This window comes from Lepidochelys kempii, chromosome 9 (genome assembly GCF_965140285.1).
Source record: "Lepidochelys kempii isolate rLepKem1 chromosome 9, rLepKem1.hap1, whole genome shotgun sequence".
In the NCBI taxonomy this organism is placed as follows: domain Eukaryota; kingdom Metazoa; phylum Chordata; order Testudines; family Cheloniidae; genus Lepidochelys; species Lepidochelys kempii.
Window position 1 is genome coordinate 6,247,235 of NC_136388.1, and position 24,016 is coordinate 6,271,250.

Below are 24,016 nucleotides of genomic sequence, written 5' to 3' on the forward strand. Positions count from 1 at the left end.
AAAATCGCCATTTGAACCTTTGAGAGGATGCTCTCTGTATCCTCTATCCCTCAGATCCATGTTCTGTGCAATGATGACCTCAGCCAGAAGAGTCTGTGAGATCCAAGCCTTGAGGGCCAGCCCTCATTTATACAGAGAGTCATAAGGGGAAGGTGGCTTTATGCAGCATCCTAAATAGCTGACTAAAGTGATTTCTAATTTCCATTTTAACCAATCCATTAATCTCCAAATAGTCTTGCCTAAACTTCACTTAGCACCAGAAGAGGCTAGGTTGAATAGCTTAGATGTTATGCTCTTAGCTTTTATTTAAATAGGGCAAAGTCCATATGAAAATTGCCTAGATTAGATTTAGCTTGTGTGGATAAAGCTGAGGGGGGATGGAAAGCGGTGGCATAACATCTCTGATCAGGGATTTTCTGATGAATAAAACTTAGTGTGCTGTCTTATCTATTAGGCATTTGCCAAGCACTGTTTTACTGTATCTAGGTTCTTCATCATACACAAGGATTACGATCACCTACTTTGAAGGTGTCCCTGTGTCTGAAAGTCTTAAAACACATACTTCACTTTGTCTAAAGCAACTTCCCTAGAAAGTCTCTGATGAATAGTTACAGAGAGATGCATTTCTGCTACCCGGTATTCTATTTGTATTCTACTTTATGAAGTGTTCCTCTAGATTTGACAGCTAGGTCTGATTCCCAATGCTGGAGAACAATTAACTAGCCTTAACAAATCTGTAAAGGAGGGAAGTACAAGAATAACGAATGAATCTCCCCAGCTGTGGGCTTTGTAGTGACACTACTCAAAGGAGAAAGGTGTGCATACACAGTAACTTCAGCTCTTCTAACAATAAACTCGTATTGATCCACCCATTCCCCATTTTCAAAACCTTACTCTTTTCTAAGTCTGATACAGATGATGTCTACGTGGAAAGGAGCTGAGGTGGGTTGGAGCCACAGCTCCCTAAATAATCTTGACCTTGAATGATTGGTTGGTTCTGTGAGGGGGATTGTGTACATTGCACCAATTGGCTACAGCTGTCTTCAGTGTGCTGCTCAATGACTAAGCACTCCCTCCTTCTTCGTAAACAGTCTTTCAAAGTCTGCATATTATGTGTGATGCTCATTAAGCACAGGGGTGGAGAAGTTGATTTTCATTCATTTAAAAAAAAATTATTTGCCAGAAAGTTAGTTGCAAATGAACCATTTCATCTAGTTTTGCATCAAACAAAATATCAGAGTTCTGTGTTTGTTCTTGTGTTCAAAGCATTTGTCCTCAGCTGTGTGAGCCTGGGTTATTTCCTCAGCATTTCAGATATTGCTTGTGGATAGTTCAGCTTTCAATGAAATGATGGCCTATAGTTTTGGCCTTTTTTAATTATCAAGATGGTAAATCTTTATATATTATTACCAGAGATCAAATGAGTCACTGCTCAAATGTTTTGGGTTACTGCCAGGAGAACACAAAATAAATTTTGAGCTGACCTTTCTAAATACTGTAAAACTTGAAAGTGCCGAGAAATACTACGGGGGTGGAAAACAAAGCTCCTTGGGCTTCATACCACAGTTTAAAAAAACTATTTAAGAACTGTCATGTGCTGCTCATTGTGACATCTGACAACATGATTTGAATTGAAAACAAGGAACAGATTAAAGTAAATTGCCCTCAATAGCCAGCACCTACCTACCTACCTGTACTGCTCCAGTCCATCATGAGAGAAACCTCACCAGCAGTAGTTGGTCAGTCCTTGCGCTGCACTGTGAAGGTCAGCCAATGCTTGCCCTTGTAGATCTACAGCTGGGAACCTCTGTCTGAAAACACCCTGATGGAGTCCTGCTGTCATGTGTTCGTATCTAGGAACTGCCAGCAAAATCGCCTCAACCCAAATACTACTGAGGATGACCCTGCACGTAAACTGTCAGATCAGCTCTTGGATAAATAATTTGGGTAAATATCACCCATAGTATTTATCCAAGACCAGAATGGCTCCTGCAGTGGTAGTCAATGTCTTTCATTTCAGATAGTAAACAGCATAACAACTTGATCTGAAATAGTTTCATTCTAGCTATTAGACATTAATTCATTAACAGCTGCTCTGTGCCCATTCCACACAGGCCGTATTGTTTCATATGGAGCTCTGGTATGAGTGGCCTGATAAAGTTAGTGACAGCAAGATGACTTTTATTCTAGTTTGGTTCCTTACACTCCTCATGCCATGGCTAACCCTGCTGGACCTGCATTGATCCTGTGATGACACTGCTCACAGGTTCTTGGTTCAGGCTTGGTGCTAATACATTTGATTTGTATGTTCTAGTTCATTAAAAGAAATGTATTTAACGTGCGTGAGTGTCAGCAGCATAAACCATCTACAAATAGTTTGTGACTAAGGTTTGCTGGGCTTTGATGCACAGATGGAAGTGAATAACTTCCTGCCCCTGCCCCAAGATCTGCCTCTCATTTCCCAAACCAGGCCTTTCTGGCCTGTGCACAGAGGCACTTCACTGTCAGACTTCAGACGCCAGTGTGAACATTAGCAGTTCTGCTGAATGTCTCTTTGCTTCATACAGGATCTGTTTCTCTGAAGATTTGATTATTGTGTAAATTCCAGATTACGGCCACGTGGCTAGCAATTTTGCCGAGCATTGTAGCAGCTGTCAGTTTTTATAAATAATCTGAACCCAAAAAACAGGGCCCAGAGCCACAGGAACGAGGTGACAATACTTCATACGAAAGGCAATCTAATACTCAAACTAGTCTCTTCAACATACTGTTCTGCTCCATCTTCTATAGTTTTGTATATGTCCCTGTTTGTTTGAGATAGCACTGACAGAGGCCACAACTAGTGCTTGCGGCTTCCTTTTCAAAACGTTCATTCACTTTGTCCCATTGAATGCCACGGAAGCCATAGTTCTTATAATTGAAAACCCAGGGTAGATTCCAAAGGAGATAGTGTGTGTCTTAACAGCTATCTCAGATCCTGTGACTAGGAAGAGCAATTAGAAATATTACACTAAATGCAAACGGATGTCTCTTTGCAGGGCACAAGAGATCTGGCATGATAAACATGAGTAAAAACATGTATATTAAATAAATAAATGATTTCTAAGCCCTGGTACAAGATTTTACATTTATAAAATTCATGATAGCATAACAAAAATAAGTAAAACATAAAATAGAGGGGATTTTTTTGGTACAAGATATCTCAAATACTGAGAGTACATTGTGTGTATGTTTAATGTATATATAAAATTTTAAATTGCTTCCTTGTTTTAGCATTCACAGCCTTAAGGAAACTTAGGTTCTTTAATTTAAAAAAAATAAAAACAAAAGCAATTCTCAGTATGAGGGGGAATTGGCCGAGGAAGAACCTTATTAACAAGAACTTGGCTTGATTTACTGTTCTCTTGGAAAGAGTGAATAACAAGAGTAATTGCATCCTCCTGAACTCTCTGCCTTCTATCCTTGTTGAGAAATGTTTTGTTGTTCAGCTGCATTGTCCTTTGTTTAAAGATGGCTGATCTGTCACTCCTTGGTTACAAGTGTAATGTGCGTGGAGAACAAAAGAAAAGTAGCAATCGGTGTTTAACAAATGGTGGTTACTGATCTGAGTGGGTGTGTCCTTCACCATGATGATGGTTTAGAGCAGGGGTTCTCAACTTTTCTTTCTGAGGGCCCCCCAAACATGCTATAAAATCTCCACGGCCCACCTTGTGCCACAATAACTGGTTTTCTGCATATAAAAGCCAGGGCTGGTGTTAGGGGGTAGCAAGCTGGGCAACTGCCTGGGGCCCCCATGCCACAGAGGGCCCTGCAAAGCTACATTGCTCAGGCTTTGGCTTCCGTCCCAGGCTGCAACCCCATGCGGTGGGGCTCCTTGGCGGACCCCCTGAAACCTTCTTAAAGAAAAGGAGCACTTGTGGCACCTTAGAGACTAACAAATTTATTTATTTGTCTCTAAGGTGCCACAAGTGCTCCTTTTCTTTTTGCGGATACAGACTAACACGGCTGCTACTCTGAAACCTTCTTGTAGCCCCCTAGGGGGCCCCAAACCCTTGGTTGAGACCCACTGGTCTAGAGTAGTGGTTCTCACCTTGGGCGTACACAGAGATCTTCCAGGGGGTATATCAGCTGATCCAGATATTTGCCAGGTTATACAACAAGCTACACAAAAGGCACTACTGAAGTCAGTACAAACGAAAATTTAATACAAGGACTTTTTTATACTGCTGTATATACTACACACTGAAATGTAAGTACAATATTTATATTCCAGTTGATTTATTTTATAATTAGATGGTAAAAATGAGCAAGTAAGCAAATTTTTTCAGGAATAGTGTGCTGTGACACTTGTATTTTCGTGTCTGATTTTGTAAGCAAGCAGTTTTAAGTGAGGTGAAACTTGCGGGGGATGGGAGTACGCAAGACAAATCAGACTCCTGAAAGGGGTACCGTAGTCTGGAAAGGTTGAGAGCCACTGGTCGAGAGCGCCTCCAGATTAAATGTGGTGACTTCTAAAGGAGCTGATTGCTATTATAACCAGAATTAATTGTCAGAAGGGCAAGGAAAGAGGATGGGGTACAGTGCACTTTCCCTTTAAGGCAGCTGTGATTCAGCCAGCATAGTGCATTTTTTCTGTCTGAGGAAAAACCTTTTTGGATGGAACACTACATTGGCTAAAGGACAGTTTCTAAACCAAGGCTTGACCCATCCACAGTCACTGACTAAACTATCTTTTTTAAAATGAGCTGGCCTGAACCAATTTTAAAACTAGCTCAGGTAACACGGATTTAGTTCCAAAACAGTAACTGAAAGAAAACAAATATTTGTTTGGATAGGATCCCATTTCCTTTGTAAGTATCAATAAATCAGCAGTGTTGAGAGACAGCATGTCATGTTTGGAAAGAAACCATTGTTCTCTAACTATAGATTTTTCAGCAGCTTCTTAATACCTCTAGTCCAGAATTTGCATCATGAAGTATAGTGGAGAAATCGTTTGCTATCAGTTTGGAACAAGAGATTGATTCCTTTTAGCCCTGAAGTGTGTTGTTTCCAGTTTCACATAGTGTTTTGAGCCTCCCGTAAACATTTTTACTATAAAACCTAGCAATATTTTATGGTAAAATATCTCTTGGATTCCAGTCCTCTCCTGGTCCTCACTGACTATGATTGTTTTCTTCCAGCCTTGTTGAATCTTGGTCTCATAAAATGTAATTCCTAACATGGTTTTCTGGTTTGTTGACTTCAAGACTTGGCAGACTAGATGATCATGATGATCCCTTCTGACCGTAAAGTCCTATGAGTCATGTTAATGGTCTTGATGGAACAATCTTTCTTTGGATATTTTTTCTTATGAGGTGCAGGTGGGGAATCTAATAGTCTGAACTCAGTAGTAGGAGCCAGGACCTCCTGAATTCTAATCCTACTTCTGGCACTTCATATTTTGGTCTTCACTAGACAAGGAAATAGAGATATTGATTGCAACAATTACTCTTGTCCTTGCACCATTCCGTATATCCATTCTTTTGATGCATTCCTGCCCTGTACACCTTCTGCCCATGGTTGCACTAATATATAATGGGTCTCCTGAAGAACTGTTGCTGGGAGCAAGGACATTTTGTTAATTTCAAAATAAGAAGCAGTGCATTGTGGGATGGAGCGAGGCAGGACCGGCTGAACTAGTGCAGTTCCAGTGCTTGAGGTCTCCTGTACACAGTGGGTAGAAACTATGATTGTACATTGTTCCCTAATCAGGCACACCTGAGCTGAAATCCTTGTTCCAAGTCTTACCAACAATTTGTTATAGTAATTGTCAGTTATAAAATACCTAAGAAGGCAGCTGTGGGTGGAAGATGAGCTGTTGAATGTCATAATTTCCATGACATGGGACATTGTGAAAAACGCATTCCATTTCAAAAAGAAGAAAAATAGAAATTTCAAAAATCTCTACAGAATGGAAATCTGAAAAAAGTAATTTTAAATGCTCATTGTTTTGTTTCCAAAATTCCACGCTGTCAGGGTCCCAGTTCCCCATCAGCCCTGTCCCAGGCAGGGAGCCTGAAACCTCTGAGAGCCCCCAGGCTTTCCAGGCTTGTGGTTCCGAGCAAGGAGTCTGGAAGACCTGGGATCTCCAGCCCTGGAGCAGTCTTCATGGCAGGGTTGCCACAGAGCCAGGAGTCCTGGAAGCCTGGGCTCCCCAGCAGCCTGCCAGGTGTGCTGGCAGAAAGCCAGGCCAGGTTTTGTCAAACACTGTCTGTGTTTATAGGAAGTTCATTGAAACAAATTTTTGTGGAACATTTTGGTTTCAACAAACCAGCATTTTCCATCAAATACTGGTTTTGCTGGAGAACTCCTGACCTACTCCAACCACAGTGTGTCTTACAAGCAGAAATACAAGGGTCTCTTTCAAACGCTCATCAGTGGGGGCAAAGTCACTGATTGGTCTGGACTGTTCTCTGGAGAAGAAGGTCCTCTGGGAAAATGTTTAATAGGTATTGGGAAGTATGTTATGGCAGGAAGTGAGCATCAGCTCTTGATAGAGTTTTAAAACTGCGTTTAGAATGTTGGAAATCTCACTGTGGATCAGCTGTTGTTTCCGAGTGCAGATATATGTGCTCACTTACCTGCAGCTGAAGTGAGTACCTGGTAAGAGGACTTGGGGATTACCAACAGCAAAATTGACCATAGGGGAAGAAGCCTGCTCAAACCACCTTCTAGCCATGCCTGGGAATGGCAGGAGTCTTTTTGATGGGCCCTTTTCAGTTCCTAGGCGTGGGGGGCATAGATATCGTTTGGGAGGGCTTATTGCAGAAACAGGAAATGAAGGGAAACTGGTGCTACCATCAGATGTCATGTCTACTCTGGAGATACATAAAAGAATCCTAGTTGTTTGACTTGCCTCTTTCTACTGTGATTGAATGTGATTGAACCCTTACAGAGGAAGAACTCCCTGTTTTCTGTGGCTAGCTTTTCTGTTACTGGTGTGAATCAATATTTTACCTCCGGTTTTCTTTCTCCTCTTACAGGTCAGCCAGTTCAGACAGCTCTATTCCAAAGTCATTAATGACAAGCATGATGATGTTATGGCCAAGTTTGGAGCAATCCTGGCCCAGGGCATCTTGGATGCAGGTAATTTCCTTAATATTAAAGCAGTAAAAAGTTCTAAGACTTTGACCAGGGCCTCCGGAAGTGTTCTTGGTCTCTTGAAGCCAATGGTGAAAAGGATTTGGAAGCCTGGAGCTCTGGCTAATCTAGAGCTATTCATCATTACATGTGAGTTTCACAGGCGGAGGCTTATCACAAAGGGTATGATAGTTACAGGGGTATCGGAGCTTCCATAAACCCCTCGTTTTCAGGGGGTTTCACCTGACTGCAAAAATAAAACCTCTTCAACACAGTTTCAGTGTAAAACTGTTCCAAACTTTAAAGGTAATCCTTTTCCAGATTTCTGCTCAAAGTGTCATTTTCCTTTGAATCCATTTGTCATCCAGAGCCTTGATTTACAGTACGTAGGTGGTGTTCATATGTTGCTTCCTTTCTATTGAAAGTAGTTTCTCCACAAGTCAGTTTGGAAACCTTGCGGTATTTGTCTCTCAGCTTTCTTTGGGTTCTGTGTTAAATTATGTTTTTAACTCCATTAGTGAGCATGTTTCCTCATTGTTGGGGAAAAGGTTCAGAGAAGGAAGCACAATTAATTGTATCAGTATTATTACAGAAAAGCCAAAGCTGTTGTCATCAGAGGGCATCTGCGTAGGTCTGTAGCTTGCCAGTTTGGAGAATTTCATTACACGACTTCTAGTGACTAAGTGTTACACCATGGATTTAAACTACTAAAGCCTTTATAACTCCTGGTGCTGAACAACAAGACCTATTAAGGAAAGATTCCATGGAGAAAAGGAAAACAAATTAAAAGATGTGCCCTTTCCTTTCTCAAGAGCTCACTCTTGCAGGGCTCTTAATTTAATGATATCAGATGTTCCTATTCTTCTTCCAGTGCTTGCTCATGTCAATTCCATTCTAGGTGTGCATGCCCCCACGTGCACAGTCGTCAGACACTTTTGCCTTTTGCCGTAGCGGTGTCCGTGGGGTCGGCTGTGGCACCCTCTGGAGTGCTGCACTCATGCCTCGGTATATCAGGCACCACGGGCCCTATGCGCTCTCCGTTCCTTGTTACCGCCCGGGGAGGGTCAGAGGGAGGGGTAGCTCAGCGGTTTGAGCCTGCTAAACCCAGGGTTGTGAGTTCAATCCTTGAGGGGGCCATTTAGGGATCTGGGGCAAAAATTGGGGATTGGTCCTGCTTTGAGCAGGGGGTTGGACTAGATGACCTCCTGAGGTCCCTTCCGACCCTGAGATTCTATGAACGCCTCTTTCCCTTGAATCATAGAATATCAGGATTAGAAGAGACCTCAGGAGGTCACTTAGTCCAACCCCCTGCTCAAAGCAGGACCAATCCCCAATTTTTGCCCCAAATCCCTAAATGGCCCCCTCAAGGATTGAACTTGCAACCCTGGGTTTAGCAGGCCAATGCTCAAACCACTGAGCTATCCCTCCCCTCCACCCTTGCTTCACAAGTGGTCAGCGGTTTTTTTTCCTCCTGCTTGAGCTCTGTGCTTGAGCTGTAAATAGTTTGTTTATAGTAGTTTAGTTAGGAAGTAAGCAGTCAGTCAGTCAGTTAAGGACCCGGAGGGGACTTTGCCGGAGGCGGGGCATGCCCCAGTCTCAGGGGTTTAAACCCGACTCTGACTGCAACAGGCCTGTTAGTGACCCGCACAGCAGCTGTTTGAAGTGCCTGGGGAAATCCCATAAAAAGAGAAGTGTCACATCTGTAAAAACTTGCGTCCCAGGACACAGAACGTGACATTCACTTGAAGGCCCTCCTCTCAGACTTGGAGCTGGCATGGCTGGGCACAGCACACAGCGCTTCGACTTCGGTGCCCCCTTTGCTGGTGCCCAAGAAGAGGGACCAGGCACCAAGCAAGCCAGATCAAGGGACATTGGGTATAGGATCCTGCTCGGGCCACCCGCCCACACCGGACCTGCAAGGGGGCTCTGCCACAGGGAGTAGCACCCCCCTAAGGACCCATCACCAACTCCAGGGAGCAGTGGGGGAACCAGGCTGATGGCACGGTCAGCGCCCTCTTGGCACCCGGAGAGCAACAAGGATGGACCCAGCTAAGGCTCCCCATGAGGGCAAGCTGGCCATGAAGGCGTCCCAGAAGGCAAGCAAGCACTACCGGTCTCCAGAGCCAAGGCAGAGCCCTGTGTCATCATGCCATTGGTCTTCTCTTCAGCCCAGGTCGCCGGTTCGCCACAACAGGTCACTGGCACTGCATTCCCGGTCTCTGCCTTCGCGCCAGGGCTCGCCTAGAGAGATGCCAATCATCTTACTGTAGATACCGGCCGTCTTCATGGCGACGGTCACCGTCACCGAGGCCTTGGGGACACTCCCAGCTGAGCGCCGCTCTCCCTACTCCTGGCACCAGTCTGACTATTCCAGGCACCGGTTATCTGCAGCAACGGTTAGCCGACAGACCCAGGCCTCGACGGCCCCGCCTTGGTCTCCGGAGGAAGAGGACTTCTCCGGCATGGAGATGGGGCTCAGTCCCTCATCTACACAGCAACACGACTGGGTTCTGAAAGGTGCATACACAGTGGCAATGCCGACCTGGCAACAGGGCCAGTGACTGACCCAATGGCCCTATTGAAACACCTGGGGCATGCCCGTTATGCCGATGCCCCTGTCCCACCAGTCCTCAGTCGCCACATTGGACAAACCTCACTCGGCATCGGCAGCACCAGGCTTGGTGCAGGACACGCCGGTGGGCGCTGCGGTGGAGGAGCAGGTGCCCACCCCGAGACCTCCTTCCCCTGCAGGGGAAGATGCCCCGGGCCCTCCCCCAGTAGTCTAGTCATCCTCTTCCTCTCCAGACGAGGCGGTGGCAAGGCCCTCCCAGGCTAGTCCACCGGGACCCTTCACGGACCCCTCTCACGAGCAACTCCTCGTTCAGGAGGTAAACCGCCTACTACAAGTGTGGGCAGTGGAGGAGGTCCCTCCGGAAATGAGGGGGAAAGGGTTCTATTCCTGCTATTTCCTGATCCCGAAGGAAAAAGTGGCCTACATCTCATTCTCGAACTCCGACGGCTCAAAAAATACCTCAAGAAGCTGAAGTTTTGCATGGTATCCCTGACCTCCATCATTCCCTCCCTAGATCCGGGAGACTGGTATGCTGCTCTTGACTTGAGAGATGCTTATTTCATATCTCTGTCTTGCCAGGACACAGACGGTTCCTTCGTTTTGTCGTGGGCCAGCACCATTTCCAATTTACGGCGCTCCTCTTTGGCCTATCCTTGGCCCTGTGGGTCTTTACAAAACGCATGCCCCCCCAGTGCTGCTTACCTAAGACCCCAGGGGGTCCAGATCTGTCCTTATCCTGACGATTGGCTCATCTGGGCAGATCACGGGATCACATGCAGAGCAGCCTCAATCTGGTGCGAGCCACATGCCATGACTTGGGCCTGTTAGTGAACGAAAAGAAGTCAACCCTAGTGCAATGGATAGAGTTCATCGGGGCAGTTCTCGACTCCATGCGGGCAAGGACATTCCTTCTGGAGTCCCGCTTCATGTCAAACATAATCTCCTGGGTGAGGGATAATCCACTCACCACCGCCCACACCTGCTGACGATTGTTAGGTCATATGGCGTCCTGCACCTACCTGGTCCGCCTTGCCCGGCTCCATCTCTGCCTGCTGCAGGCATGGTTAATGTCAGTCTACGTGCCCAACAGGCATGACCTGGACCTGGTAGTCAAGGTGCTGGACCACTCAGTGTGCCTCCCTGGAACCAGGAAGGTTTTGGTGGATCGCCTCAGCAGAACCTTCTCGTCTCGCCTCGAGTGGTCTCTCCAACCTGATGTGGTTGACCAGATCTTCCAAAGGCGGGGGTTTCCCCAGGGAGACTTGTTTGCGACTCGCCACAACAGGAAGTGCCACCTGTTCTGCTTGTTCTGGAGGATCGACAGGGACTTCCTGTTGGATGCCTTTCTGTTCCCGTGGTCGGGGTATCTGATGTATGGTTTCCCGACAGCGCTGTTGCTCCACAAGAAGGTCAAGCAGGACAAGGCCAAAGTCATCCTGATTGCCCCGGCTTGGCCTCCCCAGCACTGGTTCAGCACGCTTATGGACTTGTCGGTGTTGGCCCCGATGCTGCTGCCCTGCTGGCTGGATCTCCTGTCGCAGAATCATCTCCGGCTCCTGCACCCAAACCAGGCGGCTCTGCACCTCACAGCTTGGTTGCTCCATGGTTGACTGCGGAAGAGCAGGAGTGCTCAGCGTGAGTCCAGCAACAGCCCTCCACTAGAGCCACCTATCTAGGTAAATGGAAACGCTTCATGTGCTGGACTTCGGCCCAAGGGTTTGGGCCTGAGCAAGCCTCGCTGCTGCTGATCCTGGACTACCTTGTGCATCTTCAGTTCCAAGGGTTGTCCCTTTCATCCATTTCAGGGCAAATCGGTCTTCGTGCATGGCATGACGGTCCGGTTCTTAAAAGGTCTGGAGCAGTTCTATCCTCAAGTCTGGGATCCTGTCCCTCCCTGGGAGCCTAATCTGGTACTCACATAGCTCATGAAAGCGCCCTTCGAGCCCTTGGCATCCTCTTCTCTTCTTCTGCTCTCCTGGAAAGTGTCATTCCTGGTGACGATAACTTCTGCCCCAAGGGTTTCCGAGATTAGGGCACTCATCCTGGAACCGCCTTATATGGTGTTCTTCAAGGACAGGGTCCAGCTGCGACTGTGTCTGGCTTCCTGCCCAGGTGGTTTTGTAGTTTCATACGAGCCAGGACATATTCTTGCAGTCTTCTTTCCAAAGCCTCTTAAGTCTGAGGAGGAACATAGATTGCACTCCCTGGACATCAGGAGTGCGCTAGCCTTCTACATAGACAGGACCAAACTGTTTTGCAAGTCAACTCAGTTGTTCGTTGCGGTAGCAAGTAGGATGAAAGGTCATCCAGTGTTTGCCCAGAGGATTTCATCTTGGATCACTGCCTGCATCAGTTTCTACTATGATCAGGCGAAGGTGCCTACGCTGGCAGTTGTCACCACGCACTCAACTAGAACGCAGGCCTCGGTGGTGGCCTTCCTGGCCCAGGTGTCCATTCAGGATATCTGCAGAGCTGCTCCCTGGTCGTCTGTTCATGTTCACATCTCACTATGTGCTTACCCAATAAGCTCGAGATGATGCTGGCTTTCGCAGAGCAGTGCTGGAAAATGCACGACCGTGAACTCCGAGCCCACCTCCAGGGATATTGCTTGTGAGTCACCTAGAATGGAATCGACATGAGCAAGCACTCAAAGAAGAAAAAACGGTTACCCACCTTTCATAGCTGTTGTTCTTTGAGATGTGTTGCTCATATCCATTCCATGACCCACCCTCCTGCCCCTCTGTCGGAGTTGCTGGCAAGCAAAAACTGAGAGGGCCTAGGGCCGGTGGTGCCTGATATACCAACTCATGAGCGTGGCACTCTAGAGGGTGCCGCAGCCGACCCCGCGGATACCGCTAAGGCAAAAGTCTCCGATGACTGTGTACGAGGGTGCGCATGCACCTAGAATGGAATGGACGTGAGCAAGGCATCTCAAAGCACAACGGTTACGAAAGGAAGGTAACCTTTTTTTTTTTCTTCCCACAATCAAATGTGACTTCCACCTCCTGTCCTGTTGTACTACGGGCCATTTCCCCCCTTGAATCCTCTCATCCTACATCTGAGAGCTTCATTCACAGCACACTTGCTGCAGCTTGGTCAGAGGACAGACACTGACCTTTATGTTTTAGGACCATGGCTGGTAGGAGACATTGGCATCACTACAGTCATCTTCCTTCCTCCGCCATCACCCCTCCCCCTTATCAGACCTGAGCTCCAATAGCCTGGTTGGCACAAGACTCAAGGCTACTCCCAAACCATAGTCTCCTGTGGTGTAGCATGTTGCCATGAAGCCTCAGGCCAGCTGGGTCATAGATTTTCTTTCAAAGATGTGGACCTGCTTTGAGCTTTATCTCTGTCAGTATCGAGTTAAAAAATTCAGGTAAAATCTTGTTTCCATCTTATTCATTTATCATACAGCAGCTTGGAAGAGAGAGAGAGAGAGGTAGGGGGTGTGTGTGTGTGTGTGTGTGTGTGTGTGTGAAGAGAGGGGGAGAGTGTATGAAGTAATCGTAGGACTGGAAGGGACCTCGAGAGGTCATCTAGTCCAGTCCCCTGCACTCATAGCAGGGCTAAGTATTATCTAGACCATCCCTGACAGGTGTTTGTCTAACCTGCTCTTAAAAATCTCCAATGATGGAGATTCCACAACCTCCCTAGGCAATTTATTCCAGTGCTTAACCACTGTGATGGACATTAGGAAAAACTTCCTGACTAACCTAAACCGTTCTTGCTGCAATTTAAGCCCACTGCTTCTTGTCCTATCCTCAGAGGTTAAGAAAAACAATTTTTCTCCCTCCTCCTTGTAACAACCTTTTATGTACTTGAAAACTGTTCTCATGTCCCCTCTGTCTTCTCTTCTCCAGACTGAACGAACCCATTTTTTTCTAATCTTCCCTCAGAGGTCATGTTTTCTTGATCTTTAATCATTTTTATTGTTCTTCTCTGGACTTTCTCCAATTTGTCCACATCCTTCCTGAAATGTGGCATCTAGAACTGGACACAATACTCAAGCTGAGGCCTAATCACCGTGGAGTAGAGTGGAAGAATTACTACTTGTGTCTTCCTTAAAACACTCCTGCTAATACATCCAGAATAATGATTGTGTTTTTTTTTTGTTTTTTTTTTTGCAACAGTGTTCTACTGTTTACTCATATTTAGTTTGTGATCCACTATGACCTCCCAGAGCCATATCATCCTCCCCCAGTAGCATAACAGAAGTCCTCTCTAGCTGGATAGCTTCCTCAGTCTTGGACGTCTCCATTTGAATACTCTCAATGTGTGTGTGAATTCAAAGAAAGCCATGGACTAAAATTTTCATAACCTGCTACCTCATTCACCGGAGACTCTTCAAAAAGAACATACATTAATCCCTGAATTCCCTTGATCTTCGCTGCTCTACTAGAAATGCTTCTCTGAGGCAGGGAGCGGCAGAGGCTGAAACTTGACTCACTGTTACAGGCAGAGAAGCTTAGTGTCATCTGCCGTAGCTGGTGCAGTTGAACTTGTAATCCTTTATGGGAAGGAAAAGGGGAGCAATTCTATCCCAGCGACAGGGCTTTAATACAGAGGGCAGCATTTTCAGAGAGTTGGGGAGAGCTGTCACATTTTTTTGCTCCCACAATGATGTAGTCATTAGACTTGTGGTGTCGCATGAGGGGGGTTCTGTTGAAGTGGAAATAAAGAACTTGGTCAGTGTTTAATTGTTAGGCCTAAGCAGCTGCATTTCGCTAGAGACTTGCCTTGTTAGTTTCAGTGTACAGGGTTTTTTTTTTAATGTTAACTGGGTTTTCTCCCGAAACTCCTAAGCTTGTGTAGTCTTTTCCTCTCTTGTCCTTAGCTGACAAGGGTTCTTTCTCTGTCCCTTCCCAAATTGACAGACCGTATCTGAAAAAGTATGTATTAGTAGGTTAAAGCTCTAGGAGTGAACTTGTGATCTCTTTTAGACCTCACAGTTTAACCTACTTCAAGAGATCCTCTGTGCTCTAAGTATCTATCCTGGTTTTAAATCTTCCCCTCTCTACAAGTGAGAAGGAAACACCAGCCAAGGTCGATAAGCCAGCATTTATGTACTGCCCCCAAAATGCATTTTCTGCTCCAGTGGTTGGCTCAGGAGCAGCTGCTAACTAAATTGCTCCTGAGTTAAAATTGACAGCACTGGCAATCCTGAGGCTGTGAGAACACAACCAAGTTAATTTCAGTTTCTACTGAAGAAACAAAAGACATCTGTGTTAACTAAATGCAAAGGGAGAAAAATACAGTTGCATTCTAACAGGAAAATACAAACAGAAGTAAAGTACCGAGACTTTAAACAAGTCAAGTGCAGGACAGTGCACTGCCCTTTGCAGGGCCCTGTTTTAGTGGGGATTATCTTCCCTCTCAGTCAAGAGTGTGGTGGAGGTGGGTGGATAAGGAGTGCGCCAAAGATAGTTGAATGGGTCCTTTTGTCTTTTGGATTGTGAGCTCCTTGCACCAGGTACCATCTTGGTTTTATGTCCTATACTGGGTAGCACAGAGCTCAGAATTGAAGCTTAACTAATAAGGAATGGCTAAGAAGAAGTTAAAATCCACAGGGGTAAGGGCAGGTGCGACCAAGCCATCATGGATTTTTGGTGTGGTTGTGATGCTAGGAAGACCTCTTAGGAGGGCGAGGTAAGAAGTTTCCTTCCAAATTACTTAGGGAAGAGCTCACTTTGGATTTGTGCTTGTAAGTCCACCTCAGTATTGTTACCCCAGTAAACATAGATCTGTCAGGAAATGTTTTTCCTGTTTCAAATCCTAAACTCTTTTGATTTCTTGCAAGAATACATTCAGCTGCACAGAGGGGTTCCCTCATATACCTCCAATTCAGTGTTGCTTTCAACTCCTATGAGACACGGAAAAAGCACTGCTCCTTTCTCCCATCCTTGCCCGCCTCTGTTTACAGAGTTCCAATTTAAAATCATACCTTCCATCAGTAACTCTAGCTATTAGAAACATAAGCCATTATGTACATTAATACTTTTGCCTGCTAGATGAGTGCTGTCTTTTGTGTTCTATTGCATATGCGAATCACCTCGCGGACACAAGTTGACATTGACTCTGCCAGAGGCTTGATGGTTTATTGGATGAAATATTGACCTTTCTGCTCTGGAAATATAGCACAGGTGGTCTTCGTGCTGTCCTAGGTGAAGTAAGCTATGTGCCTCTGCTGATTTAAAAAATAATCAGCATGGTAGTGTTGGGGGAGCCTTTGGGCATTTTTTTCCAGGGGCTGTGAAGTACCATCACACTGTTGTATGTTGATGTGACCCAGTAATGATGAGCTGAACACCATCGTGTTGCACTGGGCCATGCTCTCACAGTGTCTTCAGCAAGGGATTTGTCCCATCAGACAAACTTACAACTGGGTGGGAGGAAATCATGGAAGTTAGACCTTGTCTACACTAAAGGGAAAAGTCGATCTAAGCTTCGCAATTTGGATTACATGAAAAGCGTAGCTCAAATTGACATAGCTTAGATCTACTTACCGTGGGGTCCACGCTACACATCTTGATGGGAGAGTGTTTCCCATCGACTCCCCTTACTCTTCTTGATCCTGGAGTCGACGGGAGAGCGATCGGCGGTCGATTTAGTGGGTCTTGACCCGCTAAATCGACTGCCGATGCATCAGTCGCTTCCGGTAACTGTAGACAAGCCCTTAGATGCTTGCAGCACAGCCACTTAAGGACTGAATTCACTGGGGTATATAACAGCATAACCTAGTTTGTGTTCTTTGCTGTTATGAGTCCATATAAAATCTAGCATAGCAGATCCTGGTAACTTTAGGGTTACACACTGTAGGTCCAACAGACTTTGTGTCAGTAGCAATATAGGTGTGGGGGGTGAATCTTATGGTTATCTTAGGAGCCCTGAAGATTCTCCATGTTTAATCTCCTTTAAGACCTCATTAGAGGCATCATCTCTGGCCTGGAATGTCTCTCTTCTGAGCCTGTTGGTGCTGCTGCTTAATTGTTAAGGCAATAACTGTTATGCAACACAAGGTCCTTCCATCTTTCCTGCTCCCCCACAAAACCGATGTGGATGTGAATGTTGAGTGTGCATTTATGGAGAGCAGAGAAAATGGCATGAACGTATCTCTGAGATCTGTCACTCAGCCAGGAAATTCCAAGGAGTGGATAATATAATTCTGAAGGTTAAAAATAAAAGGTTGGAAAATAAAATTCCAGTAGTTAGAATAAAACAAGATTAAAGTTGCTTCAGCAATGTGCAGTTGGTTGCTTTTCACAGTCTATCTTATGATCATATAGATAGTAACACAGTAAACTAAAAGCTTAAACGTACAAAGGGAGAAAAGGCTAGAAACCAGGAACGTGCAATGTCTTTATTTGCAGGGAGTATGTTTGTGCTTGTACAGTGCTTACTGCAGTGGGGTCCTGATCTCTGAATAGAGTGTCTAGCTGCTACTGCAGTACAAATAATTGATAACAATAAACCAAAAAGAGGGGAACTGCAAGAGAGCAGTGGGTGGAGCACATAGGAGATGTTTGTAAGATGAGATGGCGTCCTTCTCTTTCCTCAGTAAGAAAACAGCACCGCATTGCCTTCTTTCAGAAGGCAAAGGAATGAGTGTGAAATCTTGTGGTGACAACAGGAAAGCCCCGGAGAAAGTGGGTGTGCAGAGCATTGGGATGGCACAATGCAAGAATCCTTTTCCTTTCTTTGTGTGTGTTTTAAACAATGGTTTTCCCAGCTTGATCATAAGCAGCAGATCTGATTTTAATCAGCTAGCATATTAGCAAAAATTGATCTCATTATCCTTTGTTTCTTGGTGCATCTCCCAAACTCTGGCAGCAGCAGCACTGAGCAGCTCCACTTCAGGTGGCTACTTATTTTATGCAGGGCAGAGGAATGCTGATCTGGGTCTGGGAATCTGTTATAAATTGCACTGCACTCGGAATGAGTGCTTGATTGTATTTTAACACAATTAGCCTCTCTGCACCTGGCCTCGTCAGCGGTAATGGACTTGCCTGTTGCCCTCTTCAACTCAGTCTGCTAAACCCATCAGAGGACTGAAAATCAGATTTACACTTTCGCTCTTTGCCCGCAGCCCTTGCCTTCCAGTTCAGTTTCTAGCTGAGTGTTTCTGCACTTCGTCAACATGTTAAGTTGTTTTGGTCTCTGCTTTGCTAGTACAAAGCTAAAGACTTTGTTGTCTGACAGAGATTTAATTCTATTGCAAAGCTTGCACAAGCTTGTCTCTTTGCTGCTTAGATTGATAACCTCTAGAAATTACTGTCGAAGTTGCTGCTGTTTACATTTTTTTCTACTAGGATGAATAAAAGCATAGGCGTATTTCATCTGTAGGACAATAGCAGTTCAGGGCATAAGCCTTAGCATTGTAAGAACAGTCCTATTAAATGAATATCATAGAAAACCAGATGCACAGTCTGTGTTTCCTGTGATCTGTCGGTGATTTGCATGGTGAAATTGGCAGTACCACAGGTCTGGCTGTTTGCTCATGCGCTGACCCTTCCGCTGTCCATACCACAATTGAAGTGTTATTGTCTCGATGCCCTCTTGACAAAATTCATTTGCTGGGGGCAGGGAGGGGTTGTCTCTCCACTGGTTCCATGTTGGGACAATAACTAGCTGCCCAAAGCACCACTGTAAATTCCATTGCCACAGGCGGTGGTGCATAACCTGAGACCAGAAGCTGAACTAATAGGGGAACTGCGTCCCAGAGGGTTTGCTCTTCAAGTTGAGTGTTGAGGACACTGTGGTTTAGTTTCTGCTATAGCTGTCTTCCTGGCAGTTGTTTCAGAGGCAGCTCATTGAAGTGTCTGTGTTGAGCAGCGCTGAGAAGCGGACTGGCTGCCCTCTCTTAACTGACTCTGTTTGTGATTCTCCCCTTCTCCTCAGGTGGCCATAATGTAACTATCTCGCTGCAGTCAAGGACAGGACATACTCACATGCCTTCAGTGGTGGGGGTACTGGTCTTCACTCAGTTCTGGTTCTGGTTCCCCCTGTCACACTTCTTGTCATTGGCTTACACCCCAACCTGTGTCATTGGCCTTAACAAGGACCTTAAGGTATGTGCTTCCATGGTTGATACAGTAGTCTGATGAGAGATGAAATAGCTGGATGACAACTGCCTGCCGTTCCATAATGTTTTCCATCATAAGCACCAATCATTAGCTTTCTGCGAGTTTGTTCATGAAGGGAATCTTACTACAAACAGCACAAGAATCATGTGTTCTGCATGGTGCTGACGAGTATCAATATCTGAATGTTTATGATGAATTGCTGGTACATTATGAGTTGCTGGCACAAAGAGAGCAAGGCCTTTCCTAACCATTTTCTTTTCATCGCCAAGGGAATTCAGTCTGTAAGTTTTAACTTCCTGGGGTCCTTACGTTGTACCAGTACCATTGTGTCTGGCCTCTGCATTAGCTTTCTGGTTTACCCCCTTTTCATTCTGAATGCTGTCAGCTCATCTGCAGAGAATCTGTGGAGGTCAGCCTGGCAGAGCTTTGGGCACCATCCAAGTTTGGGAACTCTTTTTAAACTCTGTTCCTGTTGAACCAGCTTCTAACAGTTTGCCTGGCCATCATGTCCTAGCTGCTTATTATATAACCTTGCCTTCTTGGGAGGAGATAGAGAAATCATGGATGTTACAGTGTGGGGGGGATATGAATACAGCCCCTATTGTAAATCTCTGAAGGAGTCCAGTTGTTTGAGGAAAGAGTTCCAAAGATGCATTGACTGCACTGTGCCCATTGAAACACTATAGTGTGCCTTGGTAATGGTGCTTTAAGACCTCTTCATGGGCTGTAATATAGGATAGGCTAGGAGATGGCTTTAAACATATTTTGACCTCATCCACTGTAGCTAGCTAAAGTATGCTAGAAACTGTAGCTGGAAGAGTGTGAAAAGCTAATATTAATCGTAGTGCCTCAATTTTGTTTGAGCCTTAGCGTAGACAGGGCTGATATTACTGTGGGTGACTGGTGGGATTTGAATCATGCAGTCCCTGTGGGTAGAGATCTGAGTATTAAAGATTGCATCAGGTAAGCCCTTCAAAAGGTTACACTTTAAAGCTTTCCATTACAGAAAGCCTAGTGCCTCCTGGCTAAGGATGTGATGCTTCAGTCTCTGGGTTTGAAAAATATGCCTAAAACGTGGAATGAGAGGAGCCAATATTTCACTCTGACACTAGTGAAAGTCATTGGTAAATCGGCAGTTTGAGTTGAGTCAGAATCTAGAGTGATGGAAGCCCGAATGTTCTGCAGTCTCCCTCTTTGTGCTGGAAAAGCCCGATCGTGCACAGCAATCTTTTGCAGGCTTATTTATGTGCACTGGCGTATTGTATTGGTTATCTGGTTTTCTTTCCTGCACTGTGTACATTTCACTACAGGGAGATGAAACCTTGCAATTTCAGAGTCTCTCATCAAATGGCACTAGCTTCATTAAAATATTGGTAGATTCTAAACCCACCAAACTGTCAAACTATGCCCATGAGGATTCAGGAGTGAGGCTAGAAATAGGACACGCTTTCTGGATTCCGAGGTATAAAAGTAGTGAAAGGACCAATTGGTCAGCTAATTCCTCTCCCTACATTGTAGCACTTCGAGGGCTATCCTCCCCTCAGCAAAGTATTTATTTGACTCTTCCGTTAACACTGAAGGGATTGGGGAACACGCTTGTTGCACTGCTGATATAGTAACAGTGCCCAAGTCCTGTAGTTCTTGTTTGTTGTTACAGTGAAAATTGTGCTAAGACCAGGATTTAAATTCAGCTAGAACTGTCTGGAGCCCAGCTCTGGTAATATTTTCATGGCTCTGGGGGCCCGTGAGCCAGTTCCAGGATGTCCGTGGGGCTGCACAGGGCTGGAGTCACAGCACCTAGCAGAAACCCCTAGCCCCACCACAGGGCAGAAGCCCCAAGCTCCACTCCTTCCCCCCCGGGTCTGGTAGGCAGAAAATGGAGAGGGCATGGGGGGCTTCAGAAAATATTTCAAGAGAATTTAAGCCCTGGCTAAGACCCCACATTTATGAAGGGACCAGTTCAAGTTCCACTGTTAATTAACTACATCTCCAACTCAATTCAATATCACCCTATCATTCTTCCCTGATCATACCCAGAGACTCATGAGGGGCTCCTGGTCTTCAGCCTCCAGAGTGGGACCAGTTCAAGTTCCACTGTTAATTAACTACATCTCCAACTCAACTCAATATCACCCGATCATACCCAGAGACTCATGAGGGGCTCCTGGTCTTCAGCCTCCAGCCTCCCTGGGGAGTCCCACATGGATCCACTTTCTCCCTCATCCTGTTCCATAGTTACGTAAAACGACCAGAGGAGATTGTGGAACAGCATAGACTGGAACGCCAGCAATGCCCAGACTGAACCCAGTTCCGTCACCTTCACTCACCCATAGAGCGCTGTATCCCAGCTGGGCTGGGACCTGGCTGAGATCAGCAACTTCCTCCAGGAACAGCTAAGGTGACTTTGGCGGGGAGAGAGAGAAGCACTTTGAAGAATTCACTGCCTCCATGGCATCCGCCTCCATCAAGGGCCTCCAAGCGTGAGAGCAGCCATCGGCCATGGTGAGCTCTGGACTTCTCACCACATCTGGATTCCAAATAGCTACAGTCATGGGAAGCTCTCTTTCTGTCTACTCTGCCCCCTCCTGTGAGGATCAGACTTAGCCTCAGTGACCCCTGAATCCATCCCCCTGGGTTGGCTAATGTAACTCTCTCCGCCAAAGAATGAAACCAGCAGCTGTTGTTTTTTTTTAAGGTTCCAAATAAAGCAGTACAGGGCTCTGAGAAGCTGTCACCCCCCTGCTCTGCACTGGCTCCCTGTGTAATATGGGTTAAATTCAGGATTACAGTTCTTACCTTCAAAGCAGTCAGCAGGACTGGTCCAAGTTACAGGGCTACAGCTGTTTGCCATCACCCGGCATAACGTCAGAGCAGAGCTGTCTGTGCCAAGGGACTGCGACTCCGGAATGCTCTCCCGTTCTGTGTATGTTAGTGTTAAATGATGGCACCCTTCTGTGTGCAGCTAACGAGTGATGTCTCAGTTAGTCTGAAAGGAGCTTGGTTCAAAAGGCCATTTCTGTGTAAGCTCCCCATTGCCGTTGTGATGGGTTGGATCACAGAAACCCCCTTGGGAACTGCCACCTGATGTGCTGAGACTACCCATGAGCCTGTTTCCCCTGGCAGCTTGGGACGTCAGTGCCCTGCCTGGTTTGAGCCAGATACGCTACCCTGCCGCAAACCCAGACCCAGGTCTGACCCATGTCCCCTAAACGCTGCAGGCTTAACTGAAAACAGCTCAAGAAGTGTTCCTGTTTCTAACACTCAGATGCCCGACTCCCAATGGGATCCAAACCCCAAATAAATCCGTTTTACCCTTTATAAAGCTTATACAGGGCAAACTCATAAATTGTTCACCTTCTATAACACTGATAGAGAGAGATATACAGTTGCCCCCCCCCCCCGGATTAATACATACTCTGGGTTAATTAATGAGTAAAAAGTGATTTTATTAAATACAAAAAGTAGGATTTAAGTGGTTCCAAAAGTAACAGACAGAACAAAGTGAATTACCATACAAAATAAAATAAAAAACCCAAGTCTAATACAGTAGGAAAGCTGAATACAGATAAAATCTCACCCTCAGAGATGTTTCAATAAGCTTCTGTCACAGACTGGATGCCTTCCTGGTGTGGGCACAATTCTTTCCCCTGGTACAGCCCTTGTTCCAGCTCAGGTGATAGCTAAGGGATTTCTCATGACTGTAGTCCCTTTTGTTCTGTTCTACCGCCTTATATAGCTTTGGCACAAGGCGGGACTCTTTTGTGTCTCTGGGTTCCCACCCCTCCTTCTAAATGGAAAAGTACCAGGTTAAAGATGGATTCCAGTAGCAGGTGACATGATCACATGTCACTGTAAGACCTCAAGCCCTCATTCCTCCCAGGCTGACTCACAGCAAGGCCTGCCTGCAAACAGAGCCATCCACAGTCAGTTGTCCTGGCTGATAGGAGCCATCAAGATTCCAAACCACCATTAATGGCCCACATGTTGCACAACTACAATAGGACCTCAGAGTTATATTTCATATTTCTAGTTTCAGGTACAAGAGTGATACATTTATACAAATAGGATGACCACGCTCAGTAGATTTATAAGCTTTGTAATGATACCTTACAAGAGACCTTTTGCGTGAAGCATATTCCAGTTCCATTATATTCACACTCATTAGCATATTTTCATAAAATCATACAGAGTGCAACGTCACAGTGGTAATATCAGACCACCTCTCAAATACTAACAGCGGGCGCCCAGGGAATTGGTGGCAGTACTGGGATTTGATCCCAGATCTCCTGAATCCACATCCGGTGCCACAACCACACAGCCATCGTTCCTCCCTCGGCTTTCTGGGGCTCTCAGCTCTAATTGTGCTCTAATTCCTTGTGATTATTTTTTAAGGTGCACAACATTTTTCATGTAAGTTGAGCAACTCAATTTTACTGGCTCAAACCTTGTAGGTCATATAGCTTTCAATGCTCTTTCATTTGGCCTCTGCCAACTCTTACCTGTTCTGACGCTGAAGAGATGTGTTGGGAAGGAAAAGCAGCTTAGATACAGTGGTGGTGAGTGCAGTATAAATATTTGGATGGATAGATAGAAGAAAGCTGTCTGGCCGTATCCGACCGGGGGAGCGTAATGTAATGTGAAACCAGTGAAACTTGTACTGCTGTCTTGGAAAAAGTGAATGGTGGAAGATGCGTGGTCTAGTCTGCTGTGCGCAGATAAAGCTGATCCTGTTTTAGGTCTTAAGGCCAGTTTTGTGCAAAAGACAGCCACAGCTAAACCATGACAGCATCATAACAATGAAGAAACAGCTGGATGTGCATAGTGTGCAGTAAGCTGGAGAAGCAGAAAATGCCCTACCAGAGTTGAATTATATCATAATTGAATAACGATGTTACAGCTGAACATTTGCCACGGATGGCAGCTTCTCAGCTTCCGGAGGGGGAAAAGGGAAGCTTTTGTACTTTAGATGATTTGTGTTTAACTTTGTAAGGAGGAAAAGGCAACCAAGGCAGCTATTCTGCTGTTTGGTTCTTTCCCTTTACTTTCCTGTAACAATTCTTTCAAAAGTCTGTATTTTTTTTTAGATGCCAAAAGTCCAGTACAAATCCAACTGCAAGCCCTCTACCTTTGCATATCCTGCCCCTCTGGAGGTACCAAAGGAAAAGGAGAAGGAAAAGGTTGGTAAGCTGATCGGCTGACTTTTCTACTCTCTGTGGACTCATCCACTATGAACATTAACCTT

At 45.6% G+C, this 24,016-nt stretch overlaps 1 protein-coding gene across 1 annotated transcript in view; it reads left to right on the forward strand.

The window, feature by feature from the left end:
• The window catches only part of PSMD1 (proteasome 26S subunit, non-ATPase 1), a 126,464-nt gene that overhangs the window by 90,515 nt on the left and 11,933 nt on the right, over window positions 1–24,016 (forward strand). Inside the window, exons 19-21 of the mRNA XM_073359107.1 lie at window positions 7,023–7,125; window positions 18,590–18,759; window positions 23,859–23,951. Of these exons, the coding sequence (XP_073215208.1) occupies window positions 7,023–7,125; window positions 18,590–18,759; window positions 23,859–23,951 (366 nt within the window). The remainder of the gene's footprint in view (window positions 1–7,022; window positions 7,126–18,589; window positions 18,760–23,858; window positions 23,952–24,016) is intronic.